This window comes from Onychomys torridus, chromosome 3 (assembly GCF_903995425.1).
Source record: "Onychomys torridus chromosome 3, mOncTor1.1, whole genome shotgun sequence".
Classification (NCBI taxonomy): Eukaryota; Metazoa; Chordata; class Mammalia; order Rodentia; family Cricetidae; genus Onychomys; species Onychomys torridus.
The window spans coordinates 106,229,608-106,255,091 of NC_050445.1; the positions used below are offsets into that span (position 1 = coordinate 106,229,608).

The 25,484-nt window shown below is 41.9% G+C and overlaps 1 protein-coding gene and 1 pseudogene across 1 annotated transcript; both read left to right on the plus strand.

Moving 5' to 3' along the window:
* Positions 1-1,776: 1,776 nt before the first annotated feature.
* Positions 1,777-2,727, plus strand: LOC118580840 (annotated as a pseudogene).
* A 14,923-nt stretch (positions 2,728-17,650) lies between these two features.
* Positions 17,651-18,608, plus strand: LOC118580706 (olfactory receptor 6C75-like). The gene is given in 2 exon segments (XM_036182633.1): positions 17,651-18,019; positions 18,021-18,608. Coding segments are annotated over 2 exon segments (957 nt in total).
* The last annotated feature ends 6,876 nt before the right edge of the window (positions 18,609-25,484 follow it).

Below are 25,484 nucleotides of genomic sequence, written 5' to 3' on the forward strand. Positions count from 1 at the left end.
CTGTGTCTGTGGCCACAGTTGTGGCCATGTCTGTGTCTGGACTTTGAGGGTTAAGACAGGTAAGAAGAGTCTACAGAGGAGGAGACTTCTTCTGTACCATATGGGAGTATTTGCTCTATTAGCAATGAGGAGTTGCTGAATCATTAGAAGGAGCTCATATATATACACCTGCCTTCCAGGAAAGCTACTCTAGAGAAAAATCAGAAAACACATGAGCAAAAACAATGAACTGAAAACCAAGCTTGGTCTGTTATGCATGAGTTATTTTGCCTCCAGACTCATAACCAAATGCCTCTTTATTAATTTTTGTGCGTTAACTCTTTTTTTTTTTAGAGTTTTTTGTTTTTATTTATTATATTTGTGTTTTAATTTTACACATCAGCCATGGGTTCCTCTCTCCTCCCCCCTCCCGCCCCCACTCCCACCTTACCCCCATCCCCTCCCCTCCATTCCCGTCTCCTCCAGGGCCAAGACTCCCCTGGGGATTCAATTCAACCTGGTGGATTCAGTACAGGGAGGTCCAGTCTCCTCCTTCCAGGATGAGCAAAGTGTCCCTGTGTAAACCCAAGGTTCCAAACAGCCAGCTCATGCACTAAGGACAGGTCCTAGTTCCACTGCCTGGATGCCTCCCAAACAGTTCCAGCTATTCAATTGTCTCACTTATCCAGAGGGCCTGATCCAGCTGGGGACTCTACAGCTTTTGGTTCATAATTCATGTGCTTCCATTCGTTTGGCTATTTGTCCCTGTGCTTTTCCAATCTTGGTCTCAACAATTCACACTCTTACAGTCTCTCCTCTTACTAGCCAATTGGACTCTTGGAGCTCCACCTGGGGCCTGGCCGAGGATCTCTGCATCCACTTACTCTCATCCAATAACTGTGTGTTAACTCTTAATGATTGTGCACATTATTTTAAATTTCCCACTGTACTTAAAAAGTACTGAAAACCAAGCTTAGTCTGTTATGCATGAGTTATTTTGCCTCCAGATCCATAACCAAATGCCTCTTTATTAATTTTTTGTGCTTTAACTCTTAATGATGGTGCATATTATTTTAAATTGTCCAGTGTATTTAGCAAGAAGCTGTCAGTGCATCATTTTGATAAGTATCCAGCACCACACTGATAAACTCAACTTGGATAGTATAGGTACTTTTGTAATTTCTAGGCCTACATTATTTTGATCTGAGAAGATTTTTTAAATTATTTACCCCAGGAAAATTTTCAGAAAAGAAAGTGCTGCTCAAATGGAAAACTCTCTCTCTCTCTCTCTCTCTCTCTCTCTCTCTCTCTCTCTCTCTCTCTCTCTGTGTGTGTGTGTGTGTGTGTGTGTGTGTGTGTGTGTGTGTGTATGAGTGTTCTGGTGCACTTGCATGTGCTAATACCCATACTCCTGAGTCCAAATGCATATGGAAGCCAGAGGACAACTTTGGACACTATTCCACAAGCCCCATCCTCCTGTTTTTTGAGGCCATGTGAATGCTGTCAGTCAATTTACTGAGTTGATCAAGTTGTGGATGACAGAGTGGATCTTTGATTTAATTTGCTTCTCTTTGGCTGAGATTGATTGAAAATTAATGAACTTAATTGGTGACTTGCATTTATTTTTTATGAACTGAATGATCACACTCTTTGTTTATGTAGCAGGAGGGTGTTTGTCTTAGTATATTGCAATGAAGCTGTATGTTATCATTTATTAATGCCATGTTTTCAGGAATGAATGAAACATGGCAATGACCTTTCTTAAGAAAACTTTCACCTCTTTCTCTAGCCCTGGTTATGAAAACATGGGTTGATAATCACCTAATAGTCTCTACTATCCTTCTCAGTCAAGGACAATGAGAAACCAGACCCTGGTGACAGAGTTCATCCTTCAGGGCTTCTCTGTTTATCTGTTTCCTCTCTCTCTACTCTGTGGCCCTCATAGGTAATGTCCTTATCATCTTGGCCATCACCTGCAACTCTGAGTTCCACACCCCCATGGACTTTTTCTTGTTCAATTTGACTACCATGGATATCATCTGTACCTCCTCCATTATGCCCAAGGCCCTGAAGGGTCTGGTGTCAGAGAGGAACCCCATCTCCTATGGCAGCTGCATGGCCTAGCTCTATTTCCTTACGTGGGCTGCATCCTCCTTCTCACGGTCATGGCCTATGACCGTTATGCAATCATCTGCCATCCTCTGCATTACGGCACCATGATGAGCAAAGCATTTTGCAGCATGTTGGTTGCTGGAGTGTGGGTGCTCTGTGCTCTCAACATAGCCTTTCAACACAGGACTGATGACACGCTTGAATTTCTGTGGCCCCAACGTCATTACACATTTCTTCTGTGAGGTACCACCTCTCCTACTTCTCTCCTGTAGCTCCACCTATGTGAACAGTATCATGATTGTCTTGCCTGATGCTTTTTATGGCATATTGAACTTCTTGATGACACTTGTGTCATATGGCTTCATCATTTCCAGCATCCTGAAGATGCGGACTTCAGAAGGGAAGCAGAAAGCCTTCTCTACCTGCTCTTCCCACCTCATTGTGGTGTGCATGTATTACACTGCTGTCTTCTATGTCTACATAAGCCCTGTCTCCAGCTACAACCCAGAGAAGAGCAAGTTGGCTGGTGTTCTGTACACCATGCTGAGCCCTACACTCAACCCATTCATCTATACTTTGAGAAACAAGGAGGTCAAAGCTGCTCTCAGGAAACTTTACCCTTTCCTCAAAAATTAAAATGTGATTCCCGGAGTTCTTCTCTTGGAGTTGGAGTTTCATAGTGGATTGGTTTCCCCTGGGCAAATGATGGGTTATTTGTGTGCTGAAGAAGTAAGCTAATCTTTTCCACCCAGTGCAATGTCTTTGTAGATGACCTCAGAGCTCTGGCCAAATGACAATGACTGATGGAAGAGTGTGATTGAATGTGGGCTCACACAACTCTGAGCCTGAGAAATGGGGTCTCTGGGCCTGGCCCTAGGATGATACAGTACTATATTATCAAAGAAACAAAACCCCTTTAGAGGACAGAAGTGCCCCTGAGCCTTAGTCTCACAGCCGTATAGAAATGCCTTTTTTTCTTTGGATATACAGCATCCATGTGGAGATCACACTTGGAATTGGAGTGGTATGTGTGAACCCTGCAATATTTTGAGGATTGCATGACTCAAGAATTGCTTCACATGACTTCTGGTCCCCAAGAAACTAACCCCCTCCTTCTATTTTCCTCCAACTCTTCCTGTTGGAGCCCTTTAAGCTGCAAAGACAGTTTTTGATGTTAATGTGAATGATTGTTCCTGCGTTCCCCTTTTCTTCTCACTAGACATTAGACTCAAGGTGAAACAAATTTTAAAAACGCCATCTTTATCACATGATATGTGGTTTATACACCTAGAAAAATACCCAGGGTTTCTCACCTCTTGAGTCAGTCTTTGAATTGAGAGTCTGACCCACTTCATCACCCTGGGCACAGGTGATATGAGTCAGCTATAACAAAAGCACTGGAAGAAGAAGACACCATCATCCTGCTGTTTCTGAACAAACCTGTGTGGACAAATCTGTATCTACCACAGAGAGATCCTGAATCTGTTCTTGTGTGAGAAACCCTTTTGGGAAAGTCCATTCTCTTCATCATGATAACGGGAAAATAGGAATATTTAGCTATATCTTTTAGATAAATAAAACCACATATTATTTACCAGATTAGATGGAAACTAAGAATAGAAGTTGATATTGATTTAGGAGGGATGGGCTGGCTGTCTTTGGGTCTTCATTCATATTCTCATCATCATTCATCAAAAGCAAATTGATTTTTGAACATGAACTTTGAAAAGTAGATGAGTTGTGGTTGACTATGGCCTTTATATGTTGATTCTTATGGACTAGGTCTTATCTCCACAATGAAATTATGACATCCTAATAACATTTTGATGCTTTCAGTGACCTTGAGGATTTCTCAATAAACATGACTTTGTCAACAACTACTGATGACTCACTATGATACTAATAGATTTTCAGCATGCCATGTAGCCTATTTATTATTTTTCCACCTTAGCTTCTAATAATTTTTCCAATCTTTATATTTATGATGGAATTTAAAGGAATGTTGAGACAAATATTGAGAGTTCACATGAGCATTAACAAACAGAAATTTGACAAATCAGAAATTTGAGGCAATATATAGGAAGTGAGTATGTCAATTAAACTGTTATTTAACAAGACAAATACAGGAGTAAAGGCAGTGCCAAGCAATGCTGTCATCCAAGGTCAGAGAGCAAGTGAGAATGTAGCAAAAGCCTCGATATTGATTGGCAGAAGCACTAAGTCAATTTGAACTCTAGTTTCCCTCTAAGTATAATAAAGACAAAAGCCAACCTAGGGCTTGAGTGAAATAATTGGTAGAAAATGATATCAAGTGTTTTATATAATAAACATTATTATATATAATAAATTATTAAAAATAATATATAATATAATAAATAAATATTCAGGTACACTGAAACCTGAATATTACACTCCCTGGTTCACATTGGCTAGTGATGGCTGGCTGGACTACTGGGGTGAGATTATATGAGACCACAGTTAACTCTCTGAAATGATCCAATAGAGAGGAGCAGCTGGTGTGGGTAGATGAGAGACCTTATCCCAGTGGTTACTGGTGCCACAGGTGAACCTATAGGGTGCTGAATACCACCATTGTTTTCAAGAGAGGCCAAAGGGGAGAGTTCCCTGGAGCTAGTGATTCAGCCGTCTCTTAGCCTTCCCAGACCCCGTTATTATCTTCTTTCAGTCCAGACATGTTTCTCCCATGTCCCAACAGGTCCATTTGTGTTCAGATCACTCTGTCCTCCTTGCCCAGCTGAACACTATTTTGATCTCTGCTTTATCTTGTTGCTTAAGCCTCTTTCTGTAGCTGTCTGGTAGAATGCCTCTACCTTCTTTTCTCATATTGCAGGGACATGTGTCTGTTTCCTCCAATAGCCTAGCAACTATGTCTTTGTTCTATTGTGGATCCCTTTGTAGGAGCCAGTACAATTTCCCATGGGCAGGAGAGAATCACTTCTCTTCACATAGTTTTATCCCTTAAAATTAGTCTTGTCACCTAACATGAGGAGCCCTAGAGAGGAAGTGACAGATTCCATGTCATCCATGTCTGTTTTCTGTCCTTGATAACACAAATCAGTCCAGGTAAGCACATCTCTTTTTTTGAACCATCCCCTGTCACAGGTCCTTATTCTCTAGGTGTTCTTGACCCAATCGAACTTCTTGATGTGGTAGAAACCAGATTGGTTTCCTAGTACCAGCTACTACCATACATGGAAAGTCTGGATGGATGACCCAGGTGATGGGTCTCCATGTAAAAGGTAAACTCTCTCTAAGCATGGTGTGCAGACAATTGTAGGTTGCAATGTTTCCTCATCCTGGTGGCTCCATGCCACATTCAAGAACCAAGTGGAGAGCCTTAGAGCTCAGCAGTAGATGATTCAAAGGCTCAGGATTTGATCTCCAGCACTTGAAATCAGATAGAGAAACACAAAAACAAACAAACAAACAAAAAACAAACAAACAAACAAACAAACAGGGAAAACCCAGTCTCTTGGTCTTGCTTTGTCTATTATGGGGGTATGAATGCCTCATGACTCCAGCAGGTTAGAATTCCCAACCTCCTGCATCTGAACCTATCCAAAGGATCAGGAGTAAGCTGACTACAAGTATCCATCTTCCTCTGCTTTCTGAATGCAGATGCAATGTGACCAGCTGCCTCATGTTCCTGCCCCACCTGCCTTCCATGCCATGATGTGCTGTACCCTGGTACTGTACTGTGAGCAAAAGTAAACCTGTTATTGATAGGAGATCACAACATGTCCACACGGTTGGGCTTTCCTGGTGGACAGCCTAGTTATTTCCGGTTCAAAATAGCCATTTCCAGGTCAGAACATCTCGAGTGGCTAAGACTCCATGGCTTTACATGGTTGCATAAAGTGCAAGTGGCCATGCAATCTATGCACATGTGTGGAGTAGCCACATGCAGTCCTGTAATCATGCGCTGCTCACTCTTTAAAAAGCTGGCGCCATGTTGCACAGGTCTCTCTCCTCTTCTCTTCTCTCCTCTTGTCTCTTCTCTCCTCTCCTCTCTCTCTCTCCTCTCCTTCTCTTCTCTCCTCTCCTCACTCACATGTGTGCTTCACACAGGCCTGTCACATCTCTTCCTATCCTATATTAATAAACAGTTCTTCTGTGGATTTGTCATGTTCGGGACGTGTTCCTCGCAGGGTAAGAGCACCGCTAAATAACTAACAGTTATTCTTAAGTTTCTTTTGTCAAGTATTTATACCAATGAGGAAAGTACCTATTACACCCATTCACTTAAACCTATGTAGAATTCAGGAAAGAAATCTTTCAAATCTACAACGTGGGAAAGTTTTCATTTATTTTACAACTTTTCAGAACATATAAGATGGCATACTAGGGAGAAACTCTGTAACTATAATCACTGTGGAAATACTTCATTGTTCCAGCTTATTTTCTTGAATGTAAGTCAGGTTCGAAAATTCTCACATTGTCTCACCCTTAGAAAAATCAAATATCAAAGCTACAGGAAAAGTGGTCATGAAAAACACTTTCAAAGTCACCTGAAAATGACCTCTGGAAATAAATGTACTATATTAACCCAATATAAATTAATTTATATATGGTGTTGGAGAACATGTGTAATGTGAAAGAAATGTTGTAAAAACACTGTCTCTCTTATCACATGATTTTGTGTTAGTGTGTATTAATTGTGCTAACTATGGGCTTCATTATGGCATTTTAATACATGCTTGTTATGTATTTGGTAATAGTCACTCTTTAATTTGTAAAGTAGATTTTTGGGTGGTAGAATTCCTCTTTCATGGTTATAATATTTAAGAAACATGTGTAATTGAAAAACCACAAAAAGAGAAAGAATCATGTATAAGTCTAGTACATGTGATTTTTAATTAAATCACCCAATAAAAATTTTCCATTTTGAGAAAATAATGTGTATGGCTCTGTAATTGTTGCAGGAAAGGGACAATATTCCACCATGCTACCATGGACCTCTTTCAGTTGCAAAAGGCACAGGCTCCCTTCTCTCAACCATCCCCTTGCCACAAACAAAATGTACAAAGAATGGATTTCAAAAGACATTAATATGTGTAAAGAAACAATAGGAATTTGATAAGTTAGGCAGAAGTGGGAGTGAGGAAGAGGCTGTGGAGAAAGAACAAGAGGGAAGGACAGAGACGTGGGGAGTGGGTATGGCAGAAGTCTGGGACATGCTAGAAAAGTCCAGATTTATATATGCCAAAAAAGCAAAACATCCACTGCTTGGTTTCCTCCTCCAGAAAATTCACTTCTGGGGGTTGGGGATTTAGCTCAGTGGTAGAGCACTTGCCTAACAAGCGCAAGGCCCTGGGTTCAGTCCTCAGCTCTGGAAAAAAAAAAGAAAAGAAAAGAAAAAAAGAGAAAATTCACTTCTGAGTCAGCCATCACCACACAAGACATTCAGTACTTGGAAGACACCATCTAAGACATAATCCAGGGCAGCTGCATGGAAGTTTAGAAAGAGGCTAGAGGTACCTTAGTTCTTTGTTTCTGTCTTGCCCAGGCCCCAGACATGGGGATGAGGAAGGTTTTTAATACTTCCAGATCAAGCTCCAGCCATTGCTGACCACAGCCTTGTGAGAACCCCTGAGTGGAAACCACCTGAAACATCAGGTGAGCCCACTCAGTTCTCATAACTCCACGGAAAAGTAGGAAAAGGGGTTTGTTTTGTGTTTTGATTTGTGCTGCTATTTGGAATGCATTGTCCAGAAGTCAAGATCCCCATCCCTTGGTCTTTCATTGAATATTATTGTGCTGTCCTAATACTCTTGGGTGTGGAGTCTATAATGGCGCACAACTGGACTACCATGTATCACATCCTTAAGCAAAACTGGCACTCCCTCCTCCCACATCTACAAATTGCCAATATCTCCTCAGCTAGGAATGGCACTTCATGCTCACTACCACCCCCTTGCTGGGATTTTGTCTCATTTGAGCTTGTGTAGGTCACAACCACATTGAGTTGATATGGACAGTTTCCCTCTTGTATCCAGAAAATACTTTCCCTGTAATCCTCCACCATCTCTGGCTTGCATAATCTTTCCAAACCCTCTTCCATGATGATCCATGAACTTTCAGAAGAGGGGTTTGATAGAGACATCCCATTTGTTATTGAGCACCCTGTAGTTCTTATTCTGTGCATGATGACCAGTTGTGGGTCTATGTGTTTATTGCCATCTATTGCAAGAAGAAGATTCTTTGGTGAGGGTTGAGAGGTTCATTGCCATCTATTGCAAGAAGAAGATTCTTTGGTGAGGGTTGAGAGATCTATGGGTGTGGTGGTTTGAATAAGACTGGCTTCCATAGGCTCATAGGTTTGAGTGCTTGGTCACCAGGGTGTGGCACTATTAGAAAGCGTGGCCTTGTTAGAGTCAGTGTGGGCTTTTCGGAGGAAGTGTGTCACTGAGGGTGGGCTCTGAAGTCTCAGAAGCCCAAGACAGGACCAGTGTCTCCCTCTTTCTGCTGCTTGCAGATCTGGATGTAAAACTCTCAGCTACCTCTCCAGCACCATATCTGCCTGGGTGCCACCATGCTCCCTGCCATGACAATGTGGTCTAAACCCCTGGAACTACCTATCCAGAAAATTGTCCATTTCTTTTAGATTTTCCAATTTTGTGGAATACAGGTTTTTGAAGTATGACCTGCTGATTCTCTGGATTTCCTCGTTGTCAGTTGTTATGTCCCCCTTTTCATTTCTGATTTTGTTAATTTGGATGCTCTCACTCTCTGCCTTTTGGTCTCAGGCAGAGTTCCAGGAGTTTAATCAATGAGAGAGAGAAAGGATTCTATGAGCAAGAGATATTGAGAGCATGATTGGAAAGAGTACAGAGACAACTAGCCAAACTAGTGGAAACACATGAACTGTGAACCAATAGCTGAGGAGCCCCCATAGTACTGGACTAGGCCATCTGGATAAGAGAGATAGTTGTTTGGCTTGAACTGTTTGTGGGGGGCAGGCAGTGGGACCAGGAACTGTCCCTGGTGCATGAGCTGGCTCTTTGGAGCCTGGTGCCTATGGTGAGACACTTTGTGAAGCCTTGGTGCAGAAAGGAGGGGCTTGGACCTGCCTCAGTGAAGTATGCCAGGCTCTGTTGACTCCTCATGGGAGACTTTGCCTTGGAGGAGGTGGGTTGGGTGGGAAGACTGGGGAGTGGGAGAAGAGAGGATGGGGGAATCTATGGTTGATATGTAAAATGAATAGAAAATCTCTTTATAAAAAACAAGAATGACTTCTTCTAAAGCATTTAGTCTGTCAGTCCTCAATCCATCCATTCCTGAGTAATTAATGCCAATGAAACATTTCCAGATAAAGAGTTCACATGATTAGCGGTGTGCATCTGCTGAAGCAAGGCAGTGCTGATCCTATGATGGCTGTTAAAACAGTAATGTAAAGAATAAGTGTAGGAATGAATCTTTTTGGCTTTGAGAGAGATTTAGCAACCCATTCTGATGCAAATATAGCAGAATCTTCATCCTAGGGCAGGGGAAGATTAACTGGGTAACAGCATGTATGATGGCTGATGAACAATAAGGAAAGCATTGGGATTTGTGGTAGAATTACTACTGTTTGTTAAATAACAGTTTTTATAGGAAATGTTATATATGGATCCATTTGTAACAATATTCATAAGTCCTATCTCTCCTGGATATAAAATAGCAAAAGGTGACACAACTCAAGACTGAATTCCAAGAGAAAAATAATCAGATTGTGAAGGAAATTTAAAGTTAGTATAATCAAGGGCAGCAAATAGCTGATACAATTGAGTTTGGGGTTTAGGGAAATAGGAAGGCAGGGCCACATACATGTGATTGGTCTAGCCAAATAAGGTCCATTGTGTTACATACAGCAGATTCTAGAGAGGTATAAGACTTTAGAAGAGTTGCTATGGTCATGGTGTTTCTGCACAGCACTAGAACATCAATTAGAATGATGGGTATAGAGATAAGCCATTAGCAATTATTTTAAAACAACACTTATTTATCAAAATAACGGTAGTAGGTTCTCCCCTACAGAGGATAATAATGCCAGTATAAGTTCCATATGTGGAGCAGGCTCTACATCAAATCAGAAAGTGGCCAGTCACTCCCATGACATTTGAGCTACCATTGCACCAGTGGGTAAACTTTGCCAAGCTAGTAATTATTGTAGTTCTCACAACTCACAACTAGGTAAGACTGGTGATTGCTTCCTTTTTCTGGTTTTGTTAATGGTACTTTTCACCACTATGAAAGCTAGCCTGTAGGAATAAAGCTTCCAGGTGAGTACCAGCCTGATTTCTCAAGTATGTAGCATTTTCAGCAATAGGGTCTTACAATCAGCTTATGAATTGTAGTCAAGAGCAATGGCAATATCTGGTAATGTTTGTAGTTTATGGCAAAACTGCTGGCAAATAACTCAAGTAGGAACAATTCATTCTTGGTACCAAGTATTTTATTTGCTAGCATGGTATCTAGCAGGAGTGTTGTCCCTCCACCCCAATTCCTTCATTATAAGGTATCTCCATTTAAACACTTTTATATATGTATGTGTATGTATATGTTTTGGGAAGCTTCTGCAGTAGTAGGTTTCCATATGAGTTTTTAAAAGAAAAGACATCTAGTGTCCTTCCCCATATTCTCTGCTTTCCGCTTTCCTCCCATCCCCACCCCATCTATTCTTTCCTGTTCCATTACTCCTCTTGAACCATTTAAACCGCTCTCTCCCTTCCCCATTGCCCTTTTCTACATTCCTAACTCCTGTGGGCATTCCAAACAAAACACACATAGCTGAACTTTCAAAACTAATAGACACAAAGAGAGGAAACATGCAAATTTTTTTCTAGGTCCAGGTTAGCTCACTTGGGATGATTGTTTCCAGCTCCATCCATTTACCTGTGAATTTCATTATTTTATTTTTTAATCAACTGAATAGTATTCTGTAGTGTAAATGTATCACATTTTCATTATCCATTCATCAGTGAATGGTCATCTATATTGCTTCCTACTGGCTATTGTGAAAGAGCAGCAATGATTGCTGGTGAGAAAGGATCTTAGTAGGATACAGACTCCTTTGGGTATATGTCCAAGATGTGTGCATTAGGTATGTTTTCTGCTGCTGTGATGAAATACTATGACCTTGACCAAAAGCAAGTAGAGGAGGAAACAGTTTATTTCAGCTTACAACTGAGAGACATCAGGGCAGGAAGTAAGGTAGGAATCTGGAGGCATGAACTGCAGCAGAGGCCATGGAGGGATGTTGCTTAGAGGCATGCTCAGCATGCCTTCTTATACAGCCTAGGGTCATCTGCCAAGGAATGGCACCAACCACATTGGGCTGGACCCTCTGACATCAGTCACTGATTAGGAAAATGCCCCACAGCTTGCCTACAGGCCAATCTTTTGGAAGCATTTTCCCAGTTGTGTTTCCTTCTCAGAAAGCTTTAGCTTGTATCACGTGGAAATAAATGAGCCAGCACAATCAACCCCTTGTCAACTTGATCCTCAATCACATCAATAATTCAACTTGAGCCTTTCCTTTCTCATTTGTCCCCAGGATGACATGTTAATATTAATATCACAATATATTGCCTTGGCCAACCTTGATGTGGTGGTTTTTGTTCTTATTATATTTTATTTTGCTATGTTTTGTTTTGTCTCTTGGAAGCCTGTTCTTTTCCAATGAGAAACAGAAAGGGAATGGATCTGGATAGAAGGGAAGCAGGGGAAAAGCTGGGAGGAGTAAAGTGAGGGAAAACTGTAGTCAGGGTATATTGTATGCGAAAAGAAGCTATTTTCAATAAAAGGGCAAAAATCTTTAAAAAAAAAAATCACAATATAAAACAGTCCTACTTTTAAAAGTCCCACAGTCTTTAAAATTGAAACACTTGAAAAGTTTAGTGTTAAGATATTCAAAGTTGCTTTCAAAGTTCCAAGTTTCTCTAAAATATCCAAAATCTCACTGGAATCCATGTTGATGTCCATGGGTCATGTTGCCACGAGGGACCATGATGATCTATCTAAATGGTCTACACTGCCACCTGAATCCATGATGATGTCTGAGTTCATGTTGCTGCTGAGGACCATGTTTGGGTTCATGGTCCTACTACAGCTGGAGTCTGTGTTGATGTCCATGGCCCATGTTACCACTGAAGGCCATGTGGCTTTCCATGGCTTGAGCTGCCACCTGAAGCCATGCTGACATCTGTGGGCCATGCAGTTACTGGGTGGAGAGACCTGTTGATGTCTGAGGCCATGGTGATGTCCAGGGCCTGTGCTGCTGCTGAGAGTTGTGATGGTATCCATGGCCTGTGCGGCAGTGGAGGGCCATGTTGATGTCCATGGTCTGTACTGCCACTAGAGATTATGCTGAGGCCCTTGACATGTGCTGACACTGGAGACCATGTAGATGTCTGTGGCCCACACTGTCACCAGAAACCTGTGCTCCTTCTGACTGTAAAGGGCAAGGAAGGTAACTTTGCCATGGTTTTGATGACTGCAGATGCACATTTGAGAGAGACATGGAAGGCTTTGGTGATAAACCCTACCCCATCCCCCCAAAAAAAGTAACAGTTTAGACAGAAAGTGATCAAAGACAACTCTTGTGTGTTGTGATAAAGATGCTGAAGTGTAGCTCTCCATAACTGATGGTTTCTGGCAGAGGTTTGAGTGGGGGAGGACTCAGTTTTCTTTAATGGGCTGGCCACTGGAAGTTTGACCATGCTCCAGTGAGTACACGGGCAACACAAATTGGATTTGTTTTCTTTTTCTTCTTTTTTTTTTTTTGGTGTGGAGGTCCCAAGGGGTTGGAGAGTGCAGATCTGGGAGGACTTGTAAGTGAGGGTGCTGTGTGTTCATGATGTGAAGTTCCCAAATAAATAATACAATTATTATGGAAAAAAATCCAAAGTCTCACTAAAATTGTGAAGACTCTCTAAAATTCTAAAGTCTCTTAACTCAGGGATACTGTAAGATAAAAATAAGTTAAATTATTCTAAGAGAGAAGAACTAGGACTCAGTCACAATCAAATTAAAGAAAACTTAACTCTCAACAGTATAAAAGGTTCAGCACTTGATGTCTGGTACCCAAAGCCAATCCTGTGTCTCCCAAAGACAGCTCAGCTCTGCCATCCACAGAACATGCAGCTTTCTCCCAGGCACAGATTCCTCCACTCCACAGCTGCTTCTGCCCTTGGCAATCCTCCCATGGAAGTGGCATCTCCAAAACATGGTGGTCTCCACTGCAGCTGGGCATCTTCTCCAAGAGCCCCTCCTGGGCTATCTTCAGAATACCTACTCTGCCACTTTGTGCCAAACCTCAGCTGATCTCCATGACCCTTTCATGCCTTCAAAATTTGAACCATCTGGGCGATTCTTGTGCTACCATATTCTATTGGTAGCATGAGGTGCAAATTTAGCCACCTTCTGAACACAAGGTCTGTGAGCTAATTGAGGAAACACTTCCCAGAGACTTCTTTGTCTTAATGACTCTGGTCCCTTCTTAATCACAGCTGATTCTTTAGCTCAGATGACTAGTATCAATTGTCTCAGTAAAGCAGAGGTTTCACTTTAGTAGTTCTTAAAGAATCAACTGCCCTGATAAAATTTCTAAGTAACTCTCAGACTTCTCTTTGAAACACCACAAGCTGGGCTTCCTTGTTCTGCACTGTTCTCAACAATATCTTCTATGTTCCTTTAGAATACTCCGCCAAGCTCTGAGTGGCTTGTTCAACACAAAATTCTAAAGTCCTTCCATAATTCTCCCCCAAATACATAGTCAGGTCTGTTACAAGCAATACCTCACTCCAGGTACCAATTCCTGTCTTAGCTATGGTGTCTATTGCTGTGACCAAATACCATGGCAGTGGCAACTTGTGAAGGAAAAGGTTTGTTTTGTCTTATATCTCCAGGTGATGGTTCATACCTGAGAGAAGAACCTGGAGGCAAGAACTGAAGTAGAAGCCATGGAGGAGTGCTGCTTACTGGCTTGGTCAGCCTGCTTTAAAAAAAATAGTACTCAGGTGTGCCATGCCCCACAGTGAGCTAGACCTCTCTTATATCAATCATCAATCAAGAAAATGTTCCATAGACAGCAGGCCAGGCTGGTGGGGGCACTTTCTCAGTTGAGGCTTCCTCCAGTTTGTGTCCAGTTGATATAAAACTAACCAGCATAATGGCATATTTGTGTTATGTTAGGTGTGGTTATGATACTGTTGTTGTCTTCCTTTGGAAGTTAATCAAGACATAAGATTCTATTGGGTGTTATCTTGACAAAAGGTGGACTTTTAGAGATTTTTTTTTTTTAATGTCAGCTTGTTTGGATCTGGAATCTACTAAGAAGTGTACCTCTGGGTAACTCTGTGGGGATATTTTCTGTTTACACTGAGAGGGGAAGACCCTTCTGAAGAGCCTTCAGCATCTTCTGGTGTTTGCCAATATACAAAGAGGACCGAAGGAAAAGCAGTTCTTTGGCCTGCTTTCCTTCACCTCTTGCTGGTGAATGTATCTACCCTGTTGTCACACAGAGGGTACACTTCCGAACTCAGCTTCAGCAGCTTTCCAATGTGGGTTGAAGACCAGCAGCAGGTCTCCAGGAATTCTCCAGGCTTTCAGCGCCAAATTAGAACAGCAAAGGCAACATGTATGGTAGACTGAGAACATACTGGGTTCTCAGCCTCTAGTGTGAAGCCAGCCACTGCTGGACTACTCATGTATATTGTGTAAGCCAATCTAGTGACTTCTCTGTGTAATGAGTGTTTATTCTTTTACTACTATTTTTCTAGAGAAATCTGACTTATACAGTGGCCTAGTGATCCAGTTCTCTATGTGACTTAAAAAAAAAATAAATCAAGGAGTGCTATCTAGCTATCCAGTCCTGGCTGGCTTGGATTCACTGTGAATCTCAGGCTAGCCTCAAGCTCCTGCCTTAGTCACATGAATGCCTGGGTTATAGGCACCTGCCATGTTAGCTAGCTCCATTTGACCTTTCAGTCCTACATTAACAATATTATGCAATTTGGGAGTTAATGAACTTTGGGGCATTATACATACCCCACTTTAAAATATTTTCATGAAGACATTTGGGAGCTCATATTTTTGTATACAATGAAAGGGCAACAATTATATTTACTATTCATTATATATTATCAGATATAATAATACAAATTTATACAAATTTACTATTATTATTACATTATACAAATTTACTATTATTATTACTGTTAATTGAGTGATATTCCATTCACTACCATTTTAAATTACCAATCATGAGGGACCCTAGAGTGACACAGGTCTGTGGATGGCTTTGTTCCATCTACTAATGATACTTAGTGTCTCTGGGTGCCACCCACTGGACCTGGTAGACCTTGATTATTATCAAGAGACAGTTCAATGCTAAGCATATGTTGGGACAAATTCCTGTCCCTTTCATTTCTGCTCCTGGTGGTGTAAGTATCTTTCTCAATCTGGGAACATGTACGTGTTGGTTGGCAGTGGCGGTGGCCGTGGTGGGAATAGCAAATTCGGTATCTGGGAAAGCCGTTCAGAGAAACACTATCTCTGTAGACTGTATCTTTGTATGCTATTTTGAGTGATGAGTCATTTGCTTTGTATCCTGACTGGAGTAGCAGGGTGCTTGCTGATGCTAGAGCATGCAAGATAGGATGGGATGTGGGGGCCTGGAGATTCACTAAAGCTTTTTGGAATTCCAGGGGAACTCATTTCCCACTTCTCAGAGAACAATGAGATGAGTGTTCTTGTTTCCCCATGGTGGCACCGTGTAAGATATCCACTGAGATCTAAGTTTGGTTTCACCCAGTTCTCAGGCTGTTAACTGAATGGAGAAGAAGAGCTGGGAGATGTAATGCACATGTTGAGTTTATCTCTTGAAAATTATGAACGTTTGTTTATTTATATGTTTTAGACCAATGTGTTGAATTTTTCCTGACAGTGAAAATAGCAGAGTTCTGATTGTAGTGAGCTGGTTGTGGCAGGGGTGTGTCCTCAGTGTGAGTGTTGTGGCTGGTTGTGGCAGGGGTGTGTCCTCAGTGTGAGTGTTGTGGCTGGTTGTGGCAGGGGTGTGTGGCAGGGGTGTGTCCTCAGTGTGAGTGTTGTGGCTGGTTGTGGCAGGGGTGTGTCCTCAGTGTGAGTGTTGTGGCTGCTTGTGGCAGGGGTGTGTCCTCAGTGTGAGTGTTGTGGCTGCTTGTGGCAGGGGTGTGTTTTCAATGTGAGTGGAGACTCTTGCCATTTGCTTGCTGTAAATGGCAGTGGTGTTTGTCTTCCATTGAGTTTCTCTACAGCTCTGATAACAAGAGTGAGAGTATTTGGTTGTTTCAACTGCTCTGGCTAACCTAGCCAGTGGGCCTCTGGGATCTGCCTGTCTTTGCCCCTGTCCGATGCTGGCATTACAGGTTTTCTTTACCACTCCTGGCTTTTATGTGGGTGCTGGGAATCTGAACTCACACTTGGGTAGCAAGAACTCCACCTGCTGACCACTTCCCCCGCATCCTGGACATCCTTCAATATCTGGACTAAGATCAGTTGATAGAATTTCCCCTGCACTGACCGTCAAGCACGGGATGGAGGGGAAACACTTCTCCTTCACTGTCTATCTGGGGCTCCAGTTGAGAGCAGCCAGACTTGAGCCTTTGGCCATCCAACTGGAGTTAATCATGTGGCTCTTCTAATCTAATTCACTTCACAGGACTGCAGATGGGACTACGAGACTCCAGGATATGTTGCTAATGATAATATGGCTAAACATGGAAACAAATGCTAATGTATGAGGAGTGAATATATTTTGTGGGATGAATGGCTTGTATGTTAAATTTCTGAAGATTTGTTTTTATTTTATGTGTAGTGAAAATTTGCTTTCATGGGTATATGTATGCAATCTGCATTCCTGGTGCTCTCAGAGGTCAGAAGAGGTCACTGGGTTCCCTGGAGTTACAGATGATTATGAGTTAATATGTGGGTTCTGGGAACTGACCCCAGGTCCTCTGCATAAGCAACAGATACCCTTAACTGCTGAGCCATCTCTCTTGGACCTATGACTTAGATTTTGTTTTGTCTGGCTTGCTTGGCTTTCTTTCACTTCACACATGTTAAAAAGGTACACTACCTCCAAGCTACACCCCCAGATCTGGGTGGACTTTTAAGTTGTAATTTTCCTTTTGCAATATTTATTTGTGCCTGTATGACATGAAAGCTATTTTGCCAGAAATATGTATTATGACTAAATAGATAAAAAAGTGTAACCTTGTTCCAAGTAGGCAGTGAACCATATGGGAAAATCGTCAACACTGTTGAGTGGCATTATCCCTAATGAGGGTGTGTGTGGCACATGCAGTTTTTCTACAGCTAGTATTTTAGGGTACAGGCAATGTGAAGACAGTCACCGCTTAAAATCTGTTGATTTTCTTTAACAATGGGCACAATGCCATATTGAATGCACTGTTTACAAGTCCAATTGCCTTCCTCTGTCATTCACAGTTTAAGTAACACACAGTTCTCCACCTTTCAGTCACAGTTCTCCAAAAGCCCTCAGGGATAGAACGAAGAAATGGAAATGCTGATGACAGAGGAATCAAGGAATGGGACAGCGGTCCAGGAGTTCATCCTTGAGGGGTTCCCTGCTGCCGAGCACCTCGGGATCTTCCTTTTCCTGGTGCACTTGCTGGCCTACTTGGCTTCCCTCATGGGCAACGTGCTCATAGTCACCATCACCTGCCAGAACCAGTGCTCACAGACACCCATGTACTTCTTCCTCAGCAGTTGCTCCTTTGTGGAGTGTTGTTTTATCACCACCGCTACCCCCCAGCTGCTAGCCATCTTTCTTTCAGGGAGGCAAAGGATTTCCTTTGTAGCCTGCTTCACACAAGCCTTTGTCTTCCTTTTTCTGGGGGCAACTGTTTTTTTCCTTTTGGCGGTTGTTATCCCTGGACCGGTACCTGGCCATCTGCAAACCTCTGCATTATCCCACCATCATGAGCCCAAGGATGTGCTTCTTTCTTGTTGCTGTCTGTTTAGTTCTGGGGTTCCTCTTCATGGCCATTCCAGTTGTAACCCTTTCCCAGTTATTTTACTGTGGCCCCAATGTTATCCCTCACTTTTTCTGTGATTTTGGACCACTGGCAAATCTCTCCTGTTCAGAAACTAGGTCTATTGAAACGCTCTTTTTCAATCTTGCTCTAATTGTGCTTTTTACATCCCTTCTTATAGCCACCTTTGCACACAGAAATATAGTCATCACAATCATGTGTCTCCCTTCCACCAGGGAGCGACAGAGGGCTTTCTCCACCTGCTCCTCCCACCTCATCATCCTCTCGCTGATGTTCGGCAGCTGTGTGTTTATATACGTGAAGCCGAAGCAAACAAGCAGGCTGGACACCAACAGGGAGGCTGCTCTCGTGAACACAGTGGTGATGCCGCTTCTGAACCCTGTTATCTACACCCTGCGCAGCAAGCAGGTCCACCAGGCTCTGAGGGATGCACTGTCCAGGGTCTTACTGCACAGATAATATAGGAAGAATGTACCTTCCCCTTGATTTAGTCTGACTCCATTTTTATATAAATGTTCTATGTAAATTATCGGCATGTTGTTTCTTTCAAATTCTGCTTGTTTGTTTTTAAAATGATGGCTGACTTATCCAGTAATTCCATCTGAAGGCTTTAATAATCTTGTGATGAAAGTCTTCCTATATCTGCTTTTTGGCAATTAAAACCAAAGCCTCATACATATTATATAGGTGTTACATTTTCAACAAAGTGTCTCAAATTATCCATGCACTTATTTGATATATATTGGGTCTGGGAAGGCATAGTTTCACACATTCTACTTGTAGTAATGGAGAAAGAAAGAGAGGCTTTGAGGATAGAGTAGGGAATGGAGAATTAAATTCATGAATACCAAAAATATAAAATGTAGTCAACAACAGGTTTATGTGATCATCATACCAAAATTTGAATGACGTATAAACAATAGTTACCATGATATTAATAAATTATTTAACACCACTCACTACACTTGTTTCCCATGAAGAACATTTGTATATAAGCAGACATTGTTAGAACTCTAGTTTTCACCCTGATGAAAAGCATTGAAATCAAAAGCCCCCATTCATTTGCCAGGCTGATTTCAGTTGAACCCCCAAAACTGAAGGACCAACAAAGGGCCAGAGGAACTTTAGAAGCAGACTGGAGTTCTTATGTTGATCACCATGCTGGGGAAATACAAACAATTCAGGAGAAATTTCTTCTATGGGAAAAGAAGTCTAAATGTGATGATAATGTTCTTGAGATTAATTTATGGACAAAGTCAGGCATCCATCTTAGCACTGAGGTGAAACGAAGGTATTGATCGATCATGAGACAAGCTGAATAGGTAACAAGGCAGGAAAACACCCTTGTCCTGGTAAATTTTCTTGTCAAATTGGCCTGCAGTTGAAGAAATTGCCTCTGTCACATGGGCTGTGGATATCTTTGTAGGGCATTTTCTTGATTGTTGACTGATGTGGGAGGAGCCAGCACACATGGGCAGTGCCATCCTCCGGCAGGTGAGCCTGGGCTGTATGGGAAAGGCAACAGACCATTAACCTTGGGAGAAAGCCAGCAAACCACATCCCTCTGCCGTTTCTGCTTCAAGCTCCTATCTTGAGTTCCTTCCTTGGCTCCCCTCAATGATGACCTGTAACCTGGAAGCCAAACAAACCCTTTCCTCCCCAAGTTGCTTTTCGTCATGGAGTTTATCAAAGCAACAAAAAGCTAAGTAGGACACCTATATATTATAGGAAGGACAAACTGAGACAAATTTTGAGACCACAAAGGTAAATCCAACTGTACAATAATGACAAAGCAGAAATAGATTAAGAACCCCATTTTTTTTTTAAAAAAAGAAGCTTTAACTATGATTGATTATGGCATAAAATTTAAGGACATAGAGACAGCCTTAAGTTCAAAACTGCAAAATTTCAAGAAAAATCAAAAGCAAATGACACTGACATACTACTGCTCCAAGTAGACTGACAAGAGAAGACAGTAAATACTCATGTGTGTCTGGACAATGGTAGTCTTAAAGCATAGGAAAAACTGGAATCAATAAAAAGTTACTAAGAAAACACAACCGTGACTGGAGGTTCTAACATCATTGTCTCAGTGCTCAGCGGGAAAATAACAGTAAGTGTTCAGACTTACATAAGTCTGTCCGTGAACAAACTGGGCTTGACTAAGTATTGTTCTCTCGTTCCACTTGCAGGATGCACATTGCTTTCATGTGCATACGGGGATTTTATCATGAGAGAACTTCTTCTGGGCTGTAACTCAGTCTCCAAAAACTTTACAAGAATGAAAATACAGAATTCAGTTTTCAGCCACAGAGGAAATGAGAAATATATAACAAAAATAGCAACAAATTATCCAAGAGAGCTTAACATGTGCCTGTAAAGAACTCATTGTAAATAACAATTTGCTGATAGGAAGTACTACTAACAAAATTTGAAGGCATTTTTCAGAAAAATAAAATAAAATAATAGATCATATAAAACCTCATGCAATGTAGTCTAGAAAATGGTATTACTTGAAAGAAATAAAATTAATTATGTAAGCATTTAAATGTAAAGGATAAAACTTAATTTGGACTCAAATGGAAGGTATTTGAGCATGTTTGCAAGTAATATCAATCAGTCAAAGAATTTGGAGGCAGAGTGAAAATAAGCAAAGCAGAATTTCATTCTTTGAAGTGACTCATAAAATATTTAAACTCATTAAGATTAGCCAGAAATAGAGTGAAAGGGACAGTGAGGACCAGGAAAGGTTCTATGTGAAGAATGAAGGTGTGTGACTCCACATATCCTACAGGTATTACAAGAACAATAATGTAATATTATAAACATCTTCATGCTAATAAGTTTGATAACCAAGATAAAATAGAACTGTGTCTTTGAAAGATAAACTTTCTAAGCCAACAGAAGAAGATATAGTACTGATATCACTTTTGTCTATTTGTTATTTGTATTTGTGATTCCAAACCTTCCCTTCAAGTTTCTCTCTTCAATGAAATAGAATAGATGACCCAGAAATGTCAAAAGAAGACATTTATGGCCAATAAATACATGAAAACAACTTCCAATATCCTTAACAGTAGAAAAATGTTAACCAAAACCACATGGAAATTCCGTATCATTCAAGTTACATTGGTAATGACCAAATAAACGACAAATTCTGGTGAGAACGCAGAGGGGATGGTGCTTTTGCAACACTCCTGGTGGGAATTTAAGTATTGCATCTGCCAAATAAACAAGTATTAGATTTCCTGAAAAGGTCTAGAAGCAAGCTGGGTGTGGTGGCTCATACCTGCAATCCCAGCACTCAGTAGCCTGAATGGAGAGGAAACGTTGCTGTGTGTTCAAGGTCAGACTGGGCTATATGTGGAGGCCCAAATTACTCAGGGTCCAAGAATCTGAGCTTGCTTTACCCAGCAGGGCTACATAAGGAAATAATTTGACCATGGGTGTGGTTACCAGGTGTTTGGAAGGATCTACACTTGACTGTGCTGTGTGCTTTGATTTAGCAAGGGGGAAATCTTTTGCTCCACCCTTTGGCGTTATTATAAAAAAACCTTTTTGAATAAATGGAAGAGGCACTGGCTATTGACTCAGGTCCTCCTGAAGCTATCCTGTGTTTTTGTCTTTCTCTGCTTCTCTATCTTTCTATCTAATATTTTCTTATCCTTCTCTCTTTCTCATAGGAACCCTCTAAAAAGGTGGGAGCTTTTTAAAGACCCCATTTCCTAAAAACAAAACAAATCCCATAGAAACAGAACTACTAGATGACCCATCTCTACCACCCTGAAGCTACAATTCTGAAGAGATTTGGTTAGCATACTACAAAGATGTATGCACATGCATGATTGCCATAGCACTATCAGCAATGGAAAGATTATAGAATCATCCTAGATGTCCATCAGAAGATGAATGGGTTAAGAAAGTGTACCATGTAGATACAATTGTGTTATATTTCCCAACAGAAAGCAAGATTGCATGTCATTTGCAGGAGTGGAACTGGAATCAACATGTTAAGCAATGCAAACCAGGCATATGTAAACATTACGTGTATTTTCACATATTCAGAATCTAAATTTGAAAACAGGGGCGCACATGTAAGAAGAGAAAGCATAAAAGGAAGATGACCAGTAGGTAAGTAAGAGAGAGTAATGAGGTTGTCACCACAGGTAAAGTATATAACATAGAAAAACAAAATGCTGTAATGAAACCTGTAACTTTATACAACGTACAAAAGATCCAGCCCATTACTTAGGACATGTGCATGTTAATTGAATGTTAATTACTTCTGTTTTCAAGCAACTTGTATAGGAATAGTCACAGCATCTTGACTCACTATTGAGAGCCTCTGGTAGCAAAAGTCCATGAGAGTATACAGCAGTGACAACTAGAGTTCAGAAGGTCAACCTGTCAGAACTAAGGGCTCTGTTAGAGGAAACCATATGCAAGGCTTTATGGAATTACTGCCTTTTGAATGAACTGGCTGTCTTTTGTTGTAAACTTCTTATGCAATAACAGCTATGAATGTCCCCATTTACCATGCATCTCCATGTTATGTGTACATGTAATCTCACAATTGCATCTCAATCTCAGGCACAACTTTCCCTATACATTTGGGGTAATTGGATAACTGTCCCCAGCTGTGTTTATTTTTCATTACCATATATCTGGCCAGGGCCATTCTCCAGACAAAAAATATTTCAGCAAAGATACCTTTTTCCAAGGACAAAACTGCACACAGATCAACATTAGCTCATCTCACTCACAGACAGAGAAAAGAACCACTAACAAATCCTTAACCCCTTACCTTCACCCCGGGTATTTACACAAGACCCTAATTTAAGAGATTTACCGCTCACATTCCTGGGATGATGCTTTAGCCATTTACTAGTTACTGAGTTAAGGCAATTACTTCCCACTGACCCAAGGAGATTTCCTACAAGATTGGGCAGGCAGGAGATAGGTGCCAAGCTTCTTTCTTGTGCAAATTAAGTTTTTATTCCTCCTCAGCCAGGTGCTGTTCCTAGATTTCCTCCTCAGCAATTACTCTGAGGAAAGTGCTTTTACTAACCAAATACTACATGCTCTGACATAGGTTGCTTAGCCACTTAACATTTGTCCCCCTTCCTACCAGAAAGCAGCTGCAGCTGGGATGAGTGGGAAAAGTAGCTACAAAGACAGTTTACTTTTTTGTGACTTACTGACCCCTAACATTCTACCTCGCCATTTCTAGATTACAGTTTGAGCACACAAATTCCCTAATTGATCTTAGTCTTTAGTTGACCTACCAGAGAACTCCCCTTTAGTCACTCGCCTTTGGGGTTGTAATTGGAAGCTGACAATTAATTGCTTTATGAGTGGATCCTTATCACCTCTCTCTGAGTCCCTGAAAACATCAAGCCTCACATTGCTTTACCAAAGAATTACTGTGTGGGTATATATACTGGTTCTCTGAGAGCCCTGGGAGAAGAGGATTGATGGAGAAGAGCAAAGATGAGGACAGAGATGGAAAGAACTAGGTAGAATGATGAGAACAGCAGGAGGGACCGAGAGCAGGGGGGACCGAGAGCAGGGGGGACCGAGAGCAGGGGGGACCGAGAGCAGGGGGGACTGAGAGCAGGGGGGACTGAGAGCAGGAGGGACCGAGAGCAGGAGGGACTGAGAGCAGGAGGGACCGAGAGCAGGAGGACCGAGAGCAGGGGGGACCGAGAGCAGGGGGGACCGAGAGCAGGAGGGACCGAGAGCAGGAGGACTGAGAGCAGGGGGGACCGAGAGCAGGGGGGACCGAGAGCAGGGGGGACCGAGAGCAGGAGGACTGAGAGCAGGAGGGACCGAGAGCAGGAGGGACCGAGAGCAGGAGGGACCGAGAGCAGGAGGGACCGAGAGCAGGAGGGACCGAGAGCAGGAGGGACCGAGAGCAGGAGGGACCGAGAGCAGGAGGGACCGAGAGCAGGAGGACTGAGAGCAGGAGGGACCGAGAGCAGGAGGGACCGAGAGCAGGAGGACTGAGAGCAGGAGGGACCGAGAGCAGGAGGACTGAGAGCAGGGGGGACCGGGAGCAGGGGGGACCGGGAGCAGGAGGGACCGGGAGCAGGAGGGACCGGGAGCAGGAGGACTGAGAGCAGGAGGGACCGAGAGCAGGAGGGATCGAGAGGAGCGAAGTGAAAGAGCAGAAAAGAAGCTGTGCAGATAGAATTGCCATAGAAGAATAAAGTGAATGGACTAAAGAACTCAGTGTGCTTAGATTCATTGAATATCCCTCAGATTAGAGTCCTCAGCTGGTTGGTAGACTCTTTCACGGACCCTGGGAGCAAACAATATAGGCTGGACCTATTATTGTTTGTGTTAACTCACTATAGCCTGGAACTGGACTGCACATAAATGACCTTCACGGGAGAATGGAAAACCATGGCTTAAGATAGTGAATATAAAAGAATAGACCACTGACCCTGACACAGTATAAACGGAACCCCAACACCTGCTGAAGGGTAACAAAGGCTAAGCAAGAAGGACACCTACTGTGCCATGGTCATGAACAGGCAAAAGCGACTTTGATAGTAGAAATTATAGTAATTGTTTTCTTTCAGTGAGAGCTATTTATTAAAGGACAAAGAAATTTATAGCAACGTGGGAAATGTCAAAGTCTGAGAAGTGATTACATGACTCTCCTTTGTATAAAAATCCATCTGTACACTTACATTTCTTCATTTTGAAGTATGTAAACTGTGGGGTTGGAGAGATGGCTCAGCAGTTAAGAGTCCTTATTCTCTTACAAAGACCCCAGGTTCACTTCCCAGGATCCACATGGCAGAGCACAATCATCTGTAGCTACAGTTCCTGGGGGCTCTGACTCCCTCTTCTGGCATCCATAGGTAACAGGCTTGCACATGGTACACATATGTACATGTAGGCAAACACTACACATGAAATAGAAATGAATAAATCTTTGAAAATGTGGTAAACTATGTATGCTGTAATCCTGTGTTTCCTTACATATGTAATTTTGGGAGCCATGGAAAATATACCTCTAAAGATCTTCACACAGGACCATGAATATTACTGAGAATGAAGTCAGAAGGTTGCCATATGCAATGGAATGTTAATTATAACAGTCTCCTGAAATTTCCTGTTTCCAACAACGAACAATGAAATGTCTCCTGAGATTATGCTGTTGTTTTATTTTTGAATCCTTTTCTTGTGTTCCTCTAATGAATGTCCTAGAGGTTTGTCCTCTTGGATCTTGTGTGACTTTACCCATGATAATAAACAATCCTGTAATAGTATGTCATAAGGATATATAAATATATTTTCATTTGTGACCACAATTATTTTCACCTG